At 52.8% G+C, this 19,625-nt stretch overlaps 1 protein-coding gene across 1 annotated transcript in view; it reads right to left on the bottom strand.

Moving 5' to 3' along the window:
* The window catches only part of SH3RF1 (SH3 domain containing ring finger 1), a 159,641-nt gene that overhangs the window by 8,389 nt on the left and 131,627 nt on the right, over positions 1–19,625 (bottom strand). Inside the window, exons 7-11 of the mRNA XM_060015313.1 lie at positions 15,848–15,990; positions 14,652–14,822; positions 12,118–12,374; positions 11,039–11,343; positions 2,000–2,310 (exon numbers count right to left, since the gene is read on the bottom strand). Coding sequence (XP_059871296.1) covers positions 2,000–2,310; positions 11,039–11,343; positions 12,118–12,374; positions 14,652–14,822; positions 15,848–15,990 — 1,187 coding nt within the window. The remainder of the gene's footprint in view (positions 1–1,999; positions 2,311–11,038; positions 11,344–12,117; positions 12,375–14,651; positions 14,823–15,847; positions 15,991–19,625) is intronic.

Raw genomic sequence — 19,625 nt, 5'->3', positions numbered from 1 at the left:
TGTGATAGTTAATCTTCCCTGCATTTTTAGCATGAAGTACTTTTTATGATGTTGAAAGTTCTGAAATACTGAAACAGGCAATCCCTAAATGATGTCCTCGGTAGCTTCTGAGTAACCAAAAAATTTCATTCCCAGTGGACAACAGGATAATAGACTATTTTCCTCTTCTGCTTGTTTCCGCACATTTTCCTGTTGTTTTTATAGTCAGGCAGAGCTAAGAATCCAAGTCAGATTCATAACATCAGCCGCGCTGTATGAACGCAGAAGGGCTGGGAGAAGTCGGTCAGGCTGGCTATTACATTCAATATTCCAGTGAATACATGGATTATAAAAATATAAACGCGGGGCAGACATTCTCTCCCAAGAGCACTTTCCCACTTGTAAAGAGGGAAATGGTGCTATACAACACCCGGAAGAGGATTCCAGCACACCGTGCCCCCTCCGTCCCACCAGTAAATCCTCTCCGCTCCCCGTCTGAGGGGCAGCCTGCCCCTGAACCGCTGTCACCTGCCTGCACCGGCGGCCCCTCCTTTGCAGATGCTCTGGACAGCAGCAGCCTGCTGTGAGCAAGGAGGAAGGAGCTGGGATGCAGAAGCTCACAGGCTGGGCACATGTGGCATCTGGAAAGGAACGTGTGCTCGGGGAAGAAAAGTGTCACTTGGAACAGTCACGCCGCCACCACAAATGACAGGGGAGGGGAGAGGCTCACGGCTCGGAGGGAAACTGCACATCAGTGCCTGAGACTGAAAGAAAGCAAGCAAGCTGCCGGACTGGCACACAGGTGCGATCCCTGGAAAGCAGAGAAACACCGCAGAGAAGAGCGAGACTCTCGGAATAAAGGATGACGTGAATTTGGGGCAGGATTTCAAAGCTTTACTGAGAGCCCAACAGATGAGGGGAAAGACACAACGATTTTATTGGCGGGACAGAAACACTTTTTAGGGTGACGTCTCATTTCATAACTCGTTTCATAAGGGTCAGAAATACATGAAGTTATTTCACTTCACCGTAAAAGTACACAGTAAATTGTGTACCTTGTACTCAAGGTGCGTAGATTGTTTGACGAATTCTTTCCCAGGTTATTTTTGAGTAATAAAGTGTGCCCCCCCGCAAGTTGTCTGAATGAAAGCCTCAGATTTTGGTGGGTACAACTGTTCACCTGAAATAGAGTTAAGGTGAATTTAAGTCATTTGAAAGTATAACACTTTCTAGTAGTTTTTGAATGAGTAACAGAAAATGCTGCCCCAAAGGCAACACCTCCACAAACTAGAAATTTGCTTTATTTATGAGATGCAGGGACAGAGGGAATAAAGCTTACAGAGACAGACGGCACCTTTAAAGCACATATTTATATATTTCTGCATTATGGGAAAACAGTCCTCTATTTTTAGTGTACTGTGCCGTGTTTCTAATTCATACGATCCTAGTAGGTTTTTGTCTTATTTACTCGATTTTCTCTCCTAATGCGCCCCTAAGAGCCCCAGCAGCGGAATCAGAAAGGGTGGCTCCCGTGTGTAAATTACGGTGACTCAGGGCCACAGTCACGGAACGGGGTTCGTCGTCCTGCGGGTATTGGAACCCACTCAGCGGGTCAGGAGGGGGTCAGGCGGGGAGAACTCGGCCGCCCTCTGGCTCAGGAAGCACCCAAAGTGAGTGGGCAGATGCTCCAGGTGCTTCACAACTAGCAGGTGTGACGTGAACCTCTGATGAAAATGCCAAACATGAAATGAGGGCGGAGGGCTGGCCCTGAACGAGGAACGAGAAGGAGCGGCACCAGGGCGGCGGTGACCCACAGCCCCGTTGGGGACAGTGCTGGAGACACGGACGGAAAGGGGGTCACAGCCCCGCGGGGCGAGAACACAGAGCGAACGGCAGAGGGGGAGCCCGTCACCCCAGGGGGGCCAGGCTGGCCGTCAGCACGGACCCAGTGAAGGAGACGTGAGGCCCCTCGGACGCCACAGACCTGCCAGCTCCCCGGCAGCCGTGACCATGGACTCACCTTTCACAGACCGCAGGCCTCGCGTCACCGGCCGCCGGGCCCAGGGACGAGCAGGGCTGCCGCGGCGGTGGGGCCACCGGGGCCGAGTCCAGGGAGCAGGTCCGGCGCTGCGGGCCGGGGGCAGGGGCCGGGGCCGGGGCCGGGGTGTCGGCATCACAGGGCCCGGGGCAGGCGCAGGGGGCGCCAGGGGCCCCGGGCAGCAGCTCAGCCCCCGGCTCGACGTCCAGGGTGGGCGATGCCGGCGGCGACCCACGCGGCTTGCGCTTGGTGGAGGCCCCGGAGAGCAGCTTCAACAGCCCCTTTCTCTCTTTCTAGAAAAAAGAAAAAAGCACGAGAGTCGAAGACATGGTTCTGTTGCTGCAGTTTCAAGCTCTGATGTGAGCTTTCGAGGGGCGCCTGTGGGTGTCTGCGGACTCTCGGTCTGGATCCCGGGGGCGTGTGTTCACCTGCCCTTGGCCTCCCCCGCACCTGCCTGGGCATTTTCCCTAGTTCTGGACATTCCACTGCTCATCGGCATCCTCCACGGAGGAGGTAAGACAAGCAGAGAAAAATGATGTGAAACCCAAATCCCACCAATTCACCTCTCAGGCTTGGTGAAGGCAAAGTAGCACTTTGGGACAAAATGGAAATTTCAGATTATGGCTTTAATTTCCTGAAATTCTGCCTACCCTAGCTCTAATTCTTGTGTGCTGAATTAGCATAAACCTGTTCCCATTTCTACAGCCACAGACCTGACGCTTATCATTTATAGGGGTGATGTCTGTTTTTTTTTTGTCCGTGCCGCGCGGCACGCGGGATCTTAGTTCCCCAACTAGGGATCGAACTCGCGCCCCCTGCAGTGGAAGCGCGGAGTCTTAACCACCGGGCCGCCAGGGAAGTCCATGGAGGGGATGGGTGACGTTTTGATCAAAGTGTTCACTTGTCACCAGCTTGATGAAATTAAACAAACCAATAGTAACAGAAGTCAAACCATTTCTATTACGCAAGTACTTCCTTGATCAAAAAGCCAAAAACAAACTCCACAAAATTAGAAAACACTTCAGAGAAATGATTCTTTAGAACACTCTCCAGGCAAGCTGGGATTATTAAGGTCCACTAACAGGGAAGCAGAATTATGAGACAGAACACTGAGGAATTTTTCCTGAACACTGAGTTAGTTCAGACTCAGTAGAAGTCCCTTAGGGGGAGGCATAATAACACAGTTTCATTAGAGGCAGGCTGGCAGAAAGAGGAAGAAACAAAAGTAATCATGTATCAGATGAACAAGTGTCCCACGGGGGTCTGCACCCCCAGGCCCCATTTAGCTATTGCTACCCACAGCACCTGTAACTCCCGGGGCAGGAATGAAGGGGGGAGGGGCAGGCTGTGCTGGACCATTTCTGTTTGTCGGGGGCTCAGGCTGCAGAGCTGGCGCATCAGCCCCCCAACCCTCCCCTCCCTCCTGAGGAAGGTTCTCTTGCATCTTTAGTCAGGCCGGGCCTCAGCCACACCTCTCTGGCTTCTGCTTCACCCCTTCACCTTCCGTAGGGCCATGTGTGCACTGCAGTGAACGGTCCCACATTCCTTGGCCAGGTACCCGAGCCTGCATGTCCTACGGCGCCAGTGCCGAGAGCAGGACACAGATGAGCTGGCAGAGGACGGGGGATGGGAAGCAAGCTGGCCGGACCCAGGGCTGAGGAAGGAGGAGAGGACAGTCTGCACTCCACAGGGCAGTGGTGATTCCATCTACACGGCAGCCTGTGAGGGGGAAGTACACACCTGCTGGCACATCTGCCCCTCCTCTGAGGGAGCCTGGGGTCTTGGGGCTGATACGTGAGCTGGGAAGAACGTCCAGCCTTGCAGGTCCTCAGCGGTTCCCGCTGGGACATCAGGAGGCACATGAGAGCCCCGGGGCCCCACAGGTCTACTGAGAACACAGTCCGGTGATAAACTCAATCTCAGGAAACCACGGCTAAAGACTCTTCCTAAAAGCTCAGTCCTCATGGCAGGAAAACAGTTAACTGGATGCCTCTTGGGGAACAGCCTCGAAAGTGATTAAGGAGAAAGATGACTCTGTTCCTCTAAAGGGTCACACACATGAAGTGCAGCTCCAGTGACTTCCAGGGGATATGTGGGGATGGGCTGGGGGATGGGGTGCGGATGGGGGTGGGGATGGGGGAGGGGAGGGGATGGGGTGGGGGTGGGGTGCGGATGGGGGAGGGGGAGGGGATGGAGGTGGGGGTGAGGATGGGGGTGGGGTGGGGTGCGGATAGGGTGGGGGTGGGGAGGGGATGGGGATGGGGGAGGGGATGGGGGAGGGGAGGGGATGGGGTGGGGTGGGGTGGGGGGTGCGGATGGGGTGGGGGTGGGGAGGGGATGGGGGAGGGGGAGGGGATGGGGTGGGGTGGGGCTGGGGCTGGGGATGGGGTGGGGGTGGGGATGCGAGGATTGGGATGGGGGGATGTGGGCAGGGATGGGGCACTGGCATGGAGGGTCCAGTAGCCAGGCTGTGAATACCATATTCCAGTGTTTCCATGTTAGCAGAACACTGAGCCCCTTGAGAGAATTTTGCAAACTCAGACATGTATCATCAAGGGCGCCTTTGTTTCTCAAAACACAACAGCAGAAATGAAAACTACGATGAATTAATAACAGATGCACTTCAGCAAAGCAATTTTTAAAATGTCATGTTAGCATGCACGGAAAAGGGCATATCTTTTAACATAAATCTTAATAATTCTTCTCCTGTGGGTTTTTCCAAGAAACTATTCCTAGATGTATAATGTTTTTGCTGTCATAATTCCTCTTCAGAAGATTTCATCATTTAAAATCACATCTCATATGAAAACAAAAAGCTATTTGGGTCAGGAAATCATCACCAGATAGCCAGAAAGAGTTTCACATATAAACATAACGTCTGAACATAAAGTCAGTAAGTCTGTATTAGTCACACAGCAGAGGCTGGGGACACTATGGAAACGCCACGTCAGAGCTCCTTCCCAAGCAGAAATGAATCGCACTTGAACTACCCACCATTACCCACACCCGAGCCTGTCTTCTTCTCTGGTCTGCTGTGCCCTGAGATGCACAGGGAACGTTGCAAGAGGGAGGCTTCTGGGCCTTTGGTATCAAAAATCTACATCGTCAGGCTCCCAACGATAAGAGGTGCTGTTCACAGGAAAGCCACCTCCGACACCTAATTCACACCATCGTCTGATGATAATCACTCGTTTCTTAAGCGAGTATTTACTGAGCATCGAATACGATGCCTCAGTGCCCTGGGCTCTGGGATCACAGCAGTGAATCTGCAGCAAGAAGCTCACACCATCCGGCAGAGACGCAGCCCTGCGGGCACACAGGTGCTCACAGGAAACACAGCAGGGCCGGGGGAGGACGACGGGGTGCTGGCCCCAGTGGACGCGCGGCTCAAGAGGCATCGTGCATGGAGAGAGGGAAAGGCCACGTGAGATTCCAGATGTGGTTAAACACCAATGGGCTCAAGAACCTTGCTCAGTGCGTCCGCAAGTCTCCATGTTTGTTCCTGACACCAACCTGATGGAACAGGAATCAGTACTGTCCTCATCGCCTAAGGCTCATCAATGGTCATCACTGTCAGGGGTGACGTGGGCTTTCATCCGAGCCCACCCTCTGCTCTGAGCTCAGTGTGGCCACATCTCTGGAAGCACCTCTGCTCTGGGGACCGTCCACCAGGGCTGCAGGCCACAGAGGCCAGGGGGCCGAGCTCTGCGGACGGGTCTGGACCTTCCACACCCGGCTCGGCAGGAACTTCTTCTCCTTAAGACAACGAAACAGTTTCAGATGAAACTGTTTCAACGAAACAGCCAAGCCACAGACTCCCTTATTTCTGACAGCGAAACACGAGCTGGGAGGAAGGAAGATCGCGGGGCAAAGGAAGCCATGAGCAGGGACTTCAGGATGAATGTTCAGGAGAGAAGGAAACGGGCACTTAAACCCCAGATGGATGCTCCAGTCAAGAAACCCAAGAATGGGCCTTCCCTGGTGGGCCAGTGGCTGAGACTCTGCGCTTCCAATGCAGGGGCCGTGGGTTTGATCCTTGGTCGGAGAACTAAGATCCAGAGGGCAAAACAAAAAATTTTAAAAAAGGAAAAAAAAAAAAAAAAGAAACCCAAGAATAACAGCAAGGGTCCTCAAGCATCAGCCAGCACAGTGACAAAGAAGGGGACAGTCGTTAGGGATCTGGGGCACTAAAGTGGACGTGTAGGAAAGCCACCTTCCAGGAAGGTGTTCCAGGAGCCTGGGGCCCAGCACCACTCGGCTGGGGGGCTTGGGAACAAAGGACAATATGGGGACGATGCTCCCAGCGCCTGAGGGACTGGGGAGGTGGGCCGAAGAGGAGGGCGTCAGAGATGGATTCTTCTCTTCTCCTGTTGTGCGATCAGGACAGTTGAGTTAATTAAACCATCAGGCTTTAATCAGAGACCATTAGACAAGCTCTAAGCAAACCAGGCCTACGCCTGCAGACGCCTCAGGGTTGACAAATCCACACCCAGGACAACCAGTCACAGAGGGCTAACCCTCCCCAAATAAGGTGACACTTAACCTGTAGCCAATCACGTAATTCCCCTGCTTTGTTTCTGCATCTCCTCTATAAAAGCCTGGCCCTCAGCTCCTGGCTGGTGTCTCCCGACCACTCCCACTTGTGGCACTGCCTGATTTGAACAAACTTTTGCTCAAATCAAACTGTTACATTTTTTAAATGCCTCAGTTATATTTCAACAGAACTCAGAGTTTATAAGAACAGCCGATTACATAATTGGTGCTAATGAAAAAGATTATATTTCTAGATGAACGCTTAATAGACCAAAATAATATTTGCTATATTTTGGTATCTAGGGGAAAAAAGCATGTATACACCACCATATTAGTGGTTTTCTTTGAAACCCTGGATCACATTTAGGTTTTAGATGTCTGGATCTTCTCTAACTTCTAAATAAATATGCAGAAGTTAAAAGAGTTTATAATTAGAAAACAATAAAAAATGTATATACGTGAGTATCTCATAAGGACTGAGAAATACATTCGCCTGGAGACGAGCTGATCAAATAATGAAGCCTTTAAATGGAGCATGAAGTTAGAAAAATGTCCAGAGAAGCGGTTAAACTGATAACCGTAAAAGCTATCAGAGGTCTTACAGAAAGAAGAAAAACAGTGGTAGAAACGCCCAGAGTTTCAAACAAGAAAAAACTGAGATGATGTTTGGAAACCTATGACAGAGCTTCCAATACCTATTTCTCAAACCACACAACACAGTTACCGACAGCGTTAGCTAGAGATTTCACGTCGGGGCAAAAACACGTTTCTGAGAGTGGGTGAGCAAGGACTTCCAGACAAAATACTGTTCGAGAGGAACAGCTCTGAGCACACGTGGGAGTGACCCGCCACGTGGGGCAGCCTGGCAGCCCCCCAAAGGGCCCCCGTGTGCAGAGAGAAGGGCACGATGGCTGGGCCCTCACCTGGGGGACAGTTTATGTATATGGGGAATGCCGATCACAGAATGACAAGAAGACAGAAATAATGAGGGAATTGTCAAAAACCTAGATAGCGGCTGCAAGTCCCAACTAAAACCAGAATCTCTGACACACTTAGAATCTCGGATACACTTTTCCCTTGACCTGCTGATAATTTTTTTTTCATATTTATTTATTTATGTATTTGGCCGCGTCGGGTCTTAGTTGCAGCACTCGGGATCTTCTGTTGTGGTGGGCGGGCTCTTCATCGTGGAGCACGGGCTCTCTCGGTAGTTGCGGCGCTTGGGCTTAGCTGGCCCGCGGCATGGGGGATCTTAGTTGCCCGACCAGGGATCGAACCCACATCGCCTGCACTGGAAGGCGGATTCTTAACCACTGGACCACCAGGGAAGTCCATGACTTGTCGATAATTTAATCTCACAGGAAGCCGAGCTAACTGCAACGTAGGGTCTAACTCTGATCACCTGGGGGAAGGGCAGAGCCCAGGGGCAGGGATGTCCAGCGGGTGAGGACTCCGAAGTGCGTGCCCAAGAGACAGACTGCCCGTGGTCAGGCTTGAACTCCGAAGTGTAAAAGAACTGGTTTTAAAAGTTCCCAGAGAATATATGCACGACCGGAAACTCAAAAGGAAAGATGCTTCAAGAGCAGTGGGAGGGCTTTCCAGAATGAGGTTCTAAGGACACAAATGCGAACTACCTCAGCGGATGAAAATGCAGAGCCACCTGAAGGCACTGATGTGATGCCCCAGGAAGCGGCCAGAAGGACTCCACAAAAGGATCGGGAGAAGGGCCCTAAGAAGAACATATCACGGCCGTGGCAATTCAAGACGCTGAAGACCAGAATGAGCTTAAATTACACTGGCAAAAATGCTAACGACCAAAAACAAAGTGTGTGCGTGTAGGGAGTGCTGCCTCAAGTTACGCTCGAGAAAGGAAGAACGAGAGAGACGCGGAGCCGCCGTTTGGGGTGGATGGAGGTCCTCAGACACAGGAAGAAAGGGAAGGGCCACCTTCCGACGGGAAAGGAAGAACAAAGCCCCTTGACAGAAGGGAAACGGGGGAGGAGACTGGGATTTAGAGATCAAACCACTCCTCCCCACAGGCTGAACCCACCCCAGCGGACAGAGGAAATGCAACCAATAATCTGACAGATCGGGCTTCCCTGGTGGCGCAGTGGTTGAGAGTCCACCTGCCGATGCAGGGGACACGGGTTCGTGCCCCGGTCCGGGAGGATCCCACATGCTGCGGAGCGGCTGGGCCCGTGAGCCGTGGCCGCTGAGCCTGCGCGTCCGGAGCCTGTGCTCCGCAGCGGGAGAGGCCACGGCAGTGAGAGGCCTGCGTACCGCAAAAAAAGAAAAAAATCTGACAGATCCTGGTGAACCTGGGATCAGGGTCAACTCAACAGGCCAAAGAAGGGCACATCTAGTCCTCATTTTCATAAAGAACACAGCAACACGCCTTGCAGACCATCTGGAAAATCCTAGAACAGTGTATTCGATGAAAGGCTGACTTAGGAGAGGAAGTGAGACCGAGGAAGAGTCTCTTCCAGGAGATGCTGGCTATAGTCAGTTACAGCAGAGATGATGGGGCAGCCGGGGAACAGTCTGGATGGAGGAATGAGAGACGCTCAGATCTCATCTGGCATCCGTCAAGCTCCCCCTGGATGTCCTGGGCAACAGGATGGAGCGATGGGGGCAGCGTGACACTCGTGCGACTCATGGGATCACTGAGTTTAGAGCGATTGGGACAGTCTCTTTAGTGAGCTGGGAACATTAAATGAGGTGGCAGACTTAGAAAGGGACATCTGAAATCTGTGACATGAGGAATAGGAAAAAAAAAAACCATAGAGCGTAGCCTTTCAAAAAAGAAGATAACCCTGAACTACCTCCCGGGGTCATGTAGAAAGGAGACCGTCAATTTTCTTTCTTTCTTTTTTTTTTTCCCTGCTGCACAGCTTGTGGGATCTTCGTTCCCGGACCAGAGATTGAACACAGGCCCTTGGCATTGAGAGTGTGGAATCCTAACCACTGGACCACCAAGGAACTGAGATCATCATTTTCTACATAGCCCCTCAAAACACGGAGTGAGGGTCTGAAGTCACAGAAGACAGGTGTGTGCTGAAGCGACTTTCTCCGAGTCGGAGGTGCCTGAAGACAGCAAGGACACTGTGGAGCCAGGGCACAGGGGCCACAGGGGTCCAAGCAGGGGCCAGTGGCCACTCGTCAAGGATGGGGACTCAGCAGGATAAACGTAAGGGCCTTATCAGTTGCTGCTGTAACCAATCACCCCAAACTTCACGGCAAAAACCCGGTGTCAGCAGGGCTGGGTCCTCCTGGAGGCACCGGGGGAGAGCGTTTCCTCACTGCTGCCCGGTTCCAGGAGCTGCTTGCATTTCCTGGCTTGCGGTCCCCTCCTCAGGTCACTCTGTTCCCTGGTTCTGACCCCACATCTCCTCGGGCCCTGATCCTCTTCCCTCCCTTATATGAAGATCCTTGTGATTATACTGGGCCCATCCGGATAATTCAAACACCTTTCAACCTTTAATTGAATCCCATCCAGAAGATCCCCTTTGCAATGTAAGGAAACGTATTCTCAGACTTCAGGGATCAGGAAATGGACATCCTTGGGGAGCCATTATTCTGTCTAGCACAGGCGTACTTCAGCCGCAGAGATTCCGTGAATGCTTCCCTGGGAGGCCTGCGGCTGAAGAGTCTGTCCTCCCCTGTGACAATGGCCCTGACACACCGTCCCGGAACCTTCAGATCTAAACTGTAAAATAATTCTTCCGAAGATACTGACAAAGTTGACCATGTCAGCTTGAGTACAAGTTTAACGTAGTTAATTATATATAAACAAGGAACAGATACCAATCTTTTGCAAAAACACTCATGTTAACTCAACAATTAAATATTAACTTTTTAGTAGCCTGTAAAGTTTATTTCCTTGCAAACCCCTGCTTACGGGCTTCCTTAACCATTTAAACAGAGCGACATACATGACCACGGAAGCTGGTGATGACCCTAGAGCTGCAGGCCAGCTCTGGGGAAAAGGCACGAACGCTGGGGGGGGAAGTCGTGATTACAATACAATTGCGCAGAATCTGCTGTCACTCTGCTCTTTCTGTGCACGTTTAATCACCAGGCATTTCCCTTGTCTCCAAACGCAACCAGAAGTTAGTCTTTCAAACACAGCTTCCCACTTATATCTCCTTTCAAATTCAGGCCCAAAGGAGAGGTTTTAAAAAGGTCTATCAAATTAGAAAATAATTTCCCCCCTGTATTTCAAGTCAAGAGAAAACCTATCCACACAGATTATAATCAAACACAGTGTAGGAACGATAAAGCCACAAGTAACACTTCTGATCAACCGTTTCTAGCCTTTAGTATATTAAGTGCATTTCTGCAGGACTGTTAACCAGAAGCAAAGCTCACTAAACAGGTCAGCGAGGGGGTGGGGTGGAAGCCCCCGGACGCAGACCCCAGCTCCCCACACCAGGGTCTAACTGCAGAGAGCCGGGCCCCGGTCGCCTGGCAGGCCCTTGGGGTGGTCACCTTGCTGTCCTTGTCTGGCTTGGCCGCTGAGCTGCTGTCGGGAGAGGTGGGCGGCCCGGGGAGCACGGTCACTGGGCGACCGCCAGGCTCAGTCTCCAGGGAGGCGGCGGGGAGGCTCGGCGGGGCCGCAGCGCAGGCCAGCGGGGCGCCGACCCGGCCCAGGCTGCCAGCAGCCACGTGGGCAGGGGGACCCATCGGGCCGGGGGGCTGGGGCGAGGCCAGGGGGTGATGGGGCAGCCCCGCGGCGCTCTGAACCTGGATGGGCGTCACGGCCGCCGTGGGGCGCTCCTGGCTGTGTGCCGAGACTGGAGAACGGGAGAGAAGAGCAGAGTGTGACTTGGCTGCGTGCCGCTCACCGACCCCGCGCCAGACCAGCGCGCCTGTCACAATGGTTAAGAAACCACGGTGGTTTAGGAGCGCTTACTTGGTCTTGGCGGGGCCCCCGGACACCACCCTTCCAGATCCCGGGATCAGCCCCCCGTCTGCCGAGTGCCTGCGAGCCCACTCCACCCAGGGACCCAGCGACACCCCTACAGGGTCAGGTCAGGCTGGCCCCAGAGCGTTTTTATTATCACTGTTCTCCCTTTTCTCAGTAACCATTTTCCTTCCTTTGGTTATTCTGACAGAACTGAACAGTGCTCTCCACCACTGTTACCTAAGACTCTTGGGAGGTTTTCAGTGCTGTAGAAAGAAGACAGCTATTGAAGGTCCGGCTGGGTCTGAAGCAGAGCTGTGATGAAGCTCATACCAGACACTCGGCACGGCGATCCTCAGGGCGCCACGCCGCTGCAGCAGTGGGAGTCGGGGTCACCTGATCTCGAGCACAAAAGTCACATTTTCAAGTACTATGGACATCGCTAGGGTCCACCTAATTTCCTTCAGACTCTCCACCTGTAGATCAGGCTTGAATTCACGAGCCATGCAGGCGGAGTCGAGTGGCTGTGACTAGACTGTGCCTGCCTGTCTCCTAACGCTCTTCATTGATTTTAAAGTTCCGTCTGTCCTTCTCAGCATCTGTTGTAAAAGGTCTGATGTCGCTCGGGGCCCCCTTCCTGGTGCCACCGGCCCGGCCCCCCTACCTGTCCTCACAGCGCTGCGCGCCTGGTTGACGGTCATCTGTCCAGACATGTGCAGCAGGACCTTGGCCTGGGGACTGGTCTGGATGTGAGCTGCTGACACCACGGCGGTGGGGACCCCGGGACCGCCGGCCATGCCGTTCCCCGGGGGCTTCTGCGCAGGCGCTCCTGCAGGGGAAGTGCTGGCCGGTCCCCCACCTCGACTTGTCTGGCCGGCGGTCGACACGGGGACTTTACCCTGGGAGGCGCTGGTCGCTGCCCTGCCGAGACAGAAGCCCAGTCCATCAGCAAGACGGGAGACAGAACAAGTAACGACCAGAAAAACGACGCAGAGCTTACAAACAGAACATGTTAGGAAGTGAATGGAACTATCTGCCCAAGGGTAAGAAGAGCAGATTCAAAGAACGACGGCCCTGAGGCAGAGAACGGTCTGGAAACTGCGTCGGGGAAAATCACACGTCACTCTGCTCAAGGACATACAGTTCCTGGTCTCAGCTCCCACCTGAAGCTAAACATCCCCACCAGCTTCCAGGCCCTGGAGAAGTCGCTCTGTTAGACGACAGGGTCTATGTTGTCACGGCTGTATCCACGTGCCCTGCCCTCCTCCCTATCTGCCCCGTGTACACGTGCGTGTGCGCACACACTTTGCAACGTCCCCTCTGGCTTCCTTCGAACTACCTTAATCTCATTCATTTTTCAATCCTGTCATTCCCAGCAGCCTGGCCGAAGGCTCAGGCCTAAGACCTCGGGATTCTACTCTGTTTCAGGTGGATTTCTTCCTTCTGTGACCCTTGATTACAAAGCACGATGGGTTATTTTTTTAGTAAATTCCTTATTAAATACTCCTGACTCAGTAAAAGTTCCCTGAAAGCAGGGCCACGTGCAACGGTTCTTTTCCATTCCTCTTATACATGCACCGTTATAGGGGTACAGCCAGCTATCAACAAATGTTTACTGGTTGAATTTAACTAAATTAGGTTCACTGTAGCTTTACGTGACGTATTTTTTTAATATCCTAAATTCATTTAAATAACAATTCTATAGTAACTTTCTACCAAGCAGGATACTTCATTAACTTGAACCTCCTTATTTACCATGAGGAGTAACAGAGAATTTACTGTCAGTAAGCATCTCTCCAGAGCCTTTTGGATAATTTGTATTTGAATCTTATGAAAATGTTTTCCTTCACTAACTTGATTTTTTGTTGTTGCTTTGGTTTCTCTCCCTCAGTTGTTGTGGCTTTTTGTTTGTTTTCTTCCCACCAGGGAAGGCCTAGCTGCCATCTTCTGGATGTGAGCGTAGATTTTAACATATACTGAGGAGAAGGTTTATAGTGATGAAAAATCTGCAAGTCAAATGAAAGCTAACATGCTGTCACCTTCTGCAAAGAGAATGATTGTCATCTGATTAGGCTGCTGGCCAGCCTCTGAATCAAGGCCAACAGCTGACAACATGTCAGTTCATTCAACTATTTACTTAAAATCAGGGACTTTGAGAAATGATTTAACACAGTGAAGCTGGCCCATTTATGAAGAGCCAGGTGGCCCAAAACTGGGGCTTCCTCAATGATGATGCCGTTATAGGTCACTGCATTCGTTCCAGAGCCACTTTCCTCAGTGCCCAGAAACGGGACTACCTTTAAATAAAGTGAAGACTATACATCTATACACCTAAAGGTCTTGCTTTCTACTGTCCTCAAACACGGTTTCTCAACCTTGGTGACACTTGGGGCCAGAGAGCTCCTTTCTGCGCAGGCGGTGCCGTGCCCTGCAGGTGGCCCGTGCGTCCCTGGTCTCTGTGCGCTGGAGACCAGTAGCGCTCCCACTCCGCATCGTGACAATCAAAAATGTGTCCAGCCATTGCCAAATTCCCCTGGGGAGCCAAACTGCCCTCATTTGAGAAGGGTGAAGGAGCTATGTCATATTGAAGGAATTCTGTTTCTGTGTTACAGAAAATAATTGTGAGAATTCAGAGGTGACCGCCAAGCTACTGGAATGGCTGGCTGGCTTTCAGCACCTCTTCACCAGGTGACCTCAGACGAGTTGCTTAACCTCTCCACCCCTATGGGCTCGACGGCTGAGTGGGGATCGCGACAGCACATACATCATCAGGGATCTGTTTAAGGACGTGGCGTTAACGCGTGTAACGCGTTTAGAAATCTGCGTGTCTCGCATCTCGTAAGCATCACGTAGACACTGGAGTATTAATAATACCGCTTTTATTTATATTAAATGCTACCTTTTTAATTTTCTGGCAGAAAAATATTGAAAATGGTGTCGCTGAGTCTTCTCACATGTAACTTAAAGCAAATAATTAAAAACCCAGTATGTTTATTGGTAGAAACGTACAATTTCACATACACCCACGTGAAGAGTAAGCTAAAATTTGGAGAATCAGAAGGGATTTCGGCAAATACAGACAGGGATCTTTAAAATGCCGGCTGTGTAACAAGCAACTGTAGTGGGAGGAGGAATCCTGGACAGGCTGAAAACCATGGGAAAGGACCAAGCTTCTCTGTTTAGAACTCAGAGCCCTACCTTGTGACGGGGGCCACATAATTGCCAGGGAAGACCCCTATCTTGCTGGTGTGCATGGACGTGCCCTTGAACCAGCCGTCCTGGCAGCGCTCAAACACGAGAAACATCTCCCCCTTCCTCAGCTCCAGCTCATCCTCTTTCCGGGGGGTGTAGGGATAAATGGCAACATACCTAGAAGAGGAAAAAACAGTTGATTTCCAGCTGAGTAACAGACAGACCACAAGATGCTCCAAACTCTTCTTTGGCACAAAGCCTTGGATGTTTCATACAAAAGTAAACAGAAAATACGATCCTTTAAGCTGTGGGCAGCCTTGGTCCCTGTCCACTGAACTGCCACCTACATAGAAAAGACAGAAGCCTCCTGACTCAGAACTGCACAGCTGGTCCTCCCGGTGTGAAGGCGATGATCCCTCCAAACGGTACTCGTGGGTGCGAAGGAATTACTGCAGCTTCCCAGGGTGCAAGCCTGCTGTGGGGCGTCAGGTGCCCACGGGGAAAACTGAGCCCTTCAGATGGCCCTGGTCAGACTTGGGAAGCAGCCCCGGCAGGAACATACGGTCCGAAACCCCGCGGGGAAGCTCGGCACATGGCTGAACCCGAAGGCCGGCCGCACCCGCATCTGTGCGCTCAGCCAGGGAAGACATGGAATTTGCAAGAGTCAAAGGCAAGGCGAGGGCAGATCGCAGAGAGCCCCCGACAGCTCCTCCGTGCGCGGGACTGTGCCCCAACACGTGGAGCCCGCGGATCGGCGGGCCACGTGAACCAGGCTCCGAGCGTCTCCCGGGTCAGTCCACATAGGGGAAAAGACGCCAATGAGAGCTGCATTCGGCCACGGGGAGCCCCTGGACGGGATAATGTCCAGACTTTTCACTGTAGGGGACCTGCAGCTTTTCACGCGCTCGCTCTGCTAGGTCTGGCCTCTGCCCAGCCCCTCCCTGTTCCCGGGCATCCTTACGCAGGGGATGAAGGTGGGGACAAAGCCCCGGCAGGAGCGGCAGAGGAAGGCCGGGAAGACCCGCACTCAGCAGGCCGGCTGCCCGGCGGCCCATCCTCAGACCCACTTAGTTTCTGTTTCCTAATGAACGACACGCACGACCAAGCATACGACACCACCCTGGCACCAGCGGCCCCCAGAAAGCCGTTCCCCGCGTCCCTGCTCGGGCTCCGTCCGTGGCCAGAAGGGACGCTGCACTTACACGCTGGGGCGCGTCTGCGGCCGTGAGTGTGTGGTCTGGTCAGCGGGTCCGGCCACGGGTCTGGAGCCCATCCCGGGAGCAGCAACGGCGCCCATGGGGGTGGCCTCCTGGAGCGGGGGCGGGGGGAGAGGAGGATTCATAGTCTGGAGAGAGAGACAAAAAAGAAGAAACAAATGATTAATGCACATCTTTCACAGCAAAGAGGAGGGAAGAGGAATCAGAAACCCATGAAAAAAGACATCGGTGGAATCCACGCAGAGCAGAAGCAGCTGCCCTGTGCAAAAGGCTCCTTGGAGAAGAGTCCTCTTTGTTACCCTTTAAGATCTCAGAGCCACAGCGACCCCTTCCCCAAACAGGTAAGCCATCACACCTGGGAGAAGGGAAAGAAAAAAATGACACAACTGCGTGTAATTTCAAGATTGATGGCTGCAAACCAGGACCAGGATCCAAATGCCTTTCAAGGGGGCGGCTATAATGTCACCCTGCTTGCTAGGGATTAATTTGTGATTGTTTCTGCAACCCGAAACTTAAAACACCACGGAAAACAATTTAGCTGCACTGTATGGCAAACCGTCCCCGCAAAAGAAAATCTCCTTTGATGCCTGGTTTCCCAAAACCACACACAATAGCAAGCCACAATCACTGGGCCATTGCTTTTACTTTTGTTTATTCTCTTCTTAGCTCTGCCAGCTTTTGAAATTGAGGACTATCGAGGCTGGTAATCTTTAACAAGTACACCGTGAGCAGCTGCTGGTTCCTTTATGGGCTCTGCCTACAGGACTCCGTGCCTTTTCAGAATCAATGGAGCAATTGTTACCTTCTGATCTATACACCCCGGATAATTCTTTAGGGTCTGGGTACCGAAACTCCTGGGAAAACAGGCACACAAAGACCTGCCCAAACCCCTACCTCGCCTGCCCTCCCCAAATCTTTGAACCGTTCCACGTAAACACCGAATCAAAGGAGAAATAAGGAGGCTGAAGGCTGCCCCTTGGGAGGTGTGCGTGGCGTCTCCACATCAGCTTAAAAGAAGAAAAACCCACGGTTTCTAAACATAGGGAACAGCAATTTGTTTCTATTTTTTTGGAAAAAAATTTAATCTCATCAACGTGTCCTCCATCTGCCTATTAATGTACACAGTTCCAGAAACAAAAGCAACTGAGTAGAAAAGGATATCAAATTTCCAGACACATGCTGCACCCATTTCACACATTATATTTAATTTTTCGACCTCGGAGAAGGCTTTTTCCACCCTGCAGCCGCGGCAGGACACCCAGTGCAGGATAAACGGCGCATTGCAGTCCCAGGGTGGGTGGGGTCCTGGCGACACTCACAGAGCAGGCCGCCCTGCGCCTCGGGGGCAGCTCCGGGGAGGCACACACGGGCCTGCAGCCTTTACCACCTTTAACCAGGAAAGGTTGAGCACTCATGCTGTTGGTCTCAGAGACAAAGTGGACACAAATCGAGATAATCCTGGTAGAAGACTCAGCGCACGTGACCCAGGCGGGTCCTGGGCAAGGACGCTGAACAGAACAGCAGCCGGAGGGCGTGAAATCACCCCCAAGTTGGCTCCTCCAGTCTCCCCAGGCCTCACCTCAGAGCCGTGGAGCCGTGGGGGGCAGGTGACACAGGGGACAAAAGGAGCCCAGGCCACCCACCCCTGGAATCACTCAGAGCAGAGCCAAGGGCCCACTCGGCTCTCTGAGTAGAATTCCACTGACAAACGGAGGAGAGGAAAACTGTCTGCTGCATCTTCACGTCAGTGACACAGAGGCTGTACTAAACTGGCCCTATGCGGAAAGAGACGAAATAAAAAAAGGAAAGACAATCTAGGGACCTGATAAAAACACAGGCCACGCTGGTGGTGACAGAATGTAAGAACACATCACCTCTTAGAGTTAAAGAATGCAGTAAGGGAATGTCTGGTGTAGGTGACTTTTACGAAGAGCGAGTCAGGAGGCATCTGAGACCTGGCACGAGAGAGGAGGGTCTCGAAGATCCCAAAGGTGGTGCTGCGGCAGAACGCAGCTCGCTCTCTCACGGGTGGTGCTGGTCAAACTGGGCAGACTTCTCCCCATCGCTGGGCTGCGTATCTTCGGAGACATGTGCGCATGTGTGTGCGCGTTCGTGGGGGGATAAGCGCACAGAAAGACTAGCAATTACACTCAGGCTCCCCGGCGTGGCTGCCCCCTGGGGCCGGTCAGATGCCAGGGCCCCAGCGTGTCCAGGACTGGGCCGGCCAGGAGGTCCCATGGGCCGCTTGGTGAAGACCCCACGCCGAGAGAATCTGGGGACGTGGACGCGCGGGAGCGACCGCGTCCTCCCGTCACTGCACGGCTGGGCGCCGGGGGCCAGGACACACCCTCCTGCCGCAGCAAAGGCACCTGCGGGCTGCTGGGAGCGCAGGACACCTCTGGTCACGACAGCGTTCAGAAGCCAACACCACGCTTGTCACTGCCGTCACCAGACACTGATCTAAAGCAGCGGGGCTGGGAAGCGCGCCCGTGCTGAGCCGCAGGGAGGAGCTGAGGGCCAGGGGAGCAGGGCCAGGCCTCCGGGGTCCAACGCAGGGGACCAGACGTTGGCCACGCTGTTGCTGAAGCGGGCCTCTGCTTGTGCTTCTGCAGATCCAGACCCTCTCCTACCCTCTCCAGGGGGCGATGGTCTGAGGCCAGAACGACAGCCTCTGAATAATACTTTGCTTAAAACCAGGGCTCGGGGGGCAGGGTCTGTGGTGGGAAATGGTCACGTCTGCCCTGCCCAGGTTCTGTCCCCGATCTCTCGGAAGAGATAGCTTTACACCGTGGAGGATGCCTAGGGTTTGGGGTCAGAAACGTAGATCCTAGCTAGCGCCGGCTCAGCCTTTGAGGGCCGCCCTCGGGCTCCCTCCAAGAAATGTCCTGTATGAGTGACCAGTTCCAGGCCACCGACGGGCCACATCTGCTAGTGGACGGAGAGAGTTCAAGGCCAGACTGTGGCCCCCTCCTCTCTCCCCTCCCTACACCCAGCCCCGAGGTGCCTGGGGGCCGAGCTCCACGAGGTCCTCACCCTGGGCGAGGGCTGCAGGCCGCTGACCAGGAAAGCGCTTTGCCTGGATGGAGCCTGGGGTTCTGACGGTAAAAGGTCCATGTTCTTTCCGACCGTCCTTCACGTGTGTCTGCCCTCACGTGTGCCCCTCCCTCTTCTCCAGGGTAGAAAAGTAGCCGGTGGCACAGACTATGGGCATTTCTGATCCTCTGAGCAAAGACCATTTAATATCCCCCAATCCCGTCATCCTTTCTTCCTGAACATCCAATTCCAATGAACCCACTTTCAACCTCTCTCCAGGGTCTTCCTGTGTCGTGAACTCACGCAGGTGCTTGGCCACCCAGGGGACAGCAGGAGGGGCGGCTGGTCATCCCTTCTCGGGGCAGCAGTGCCACCAACTCCCACAGCATCACCGCCTGCACACGGCCACACGCGTGCAGACACCTGAGTGTTACAATGAGTAGGAAACAGAAAAATGGAAGCACTTATAACCAGCGATTCAAAAGAAACACTCAGGTGTCAGAATTCAGTAAGATTAAGAAGGTGGAAAAGTGAGTTTTTCATCTCATCTGGACACTCCCAGGAACTCAGTCAGTCACTCGTGGGCACAGCTATGAAGAAAAGAAAAAAAATTAGAGTATATTTAAAAATGCCAGAGACAGATGCTTGGAAGATGATGTCGGAAGGGGAGATGTAATTAAGAATTTGGTAGATTAAAAAAAACCTCTCTGGGAATGGACTTTCTCTCACC

The sequence above is a fragment of the Delphinus delphis genome, chromosome 6 (assembly GCF_949987515.2).
Source record: "Delphinus delphis chromosome 6, mDelDel1.2, whole genome shotgun sequence".
Taxonomy (NCBI): Eukaryota; Metazoa; Chordata; class Mammalia; order Artiodactyla; family Delphinidae; genus Delphinus; species Delphinus delphis.
The sequence above is the reverse complement of the archived record's forward strand: the minus strand, read 5'-3'. Positions and strand labels throughout refer to the sequence as shown.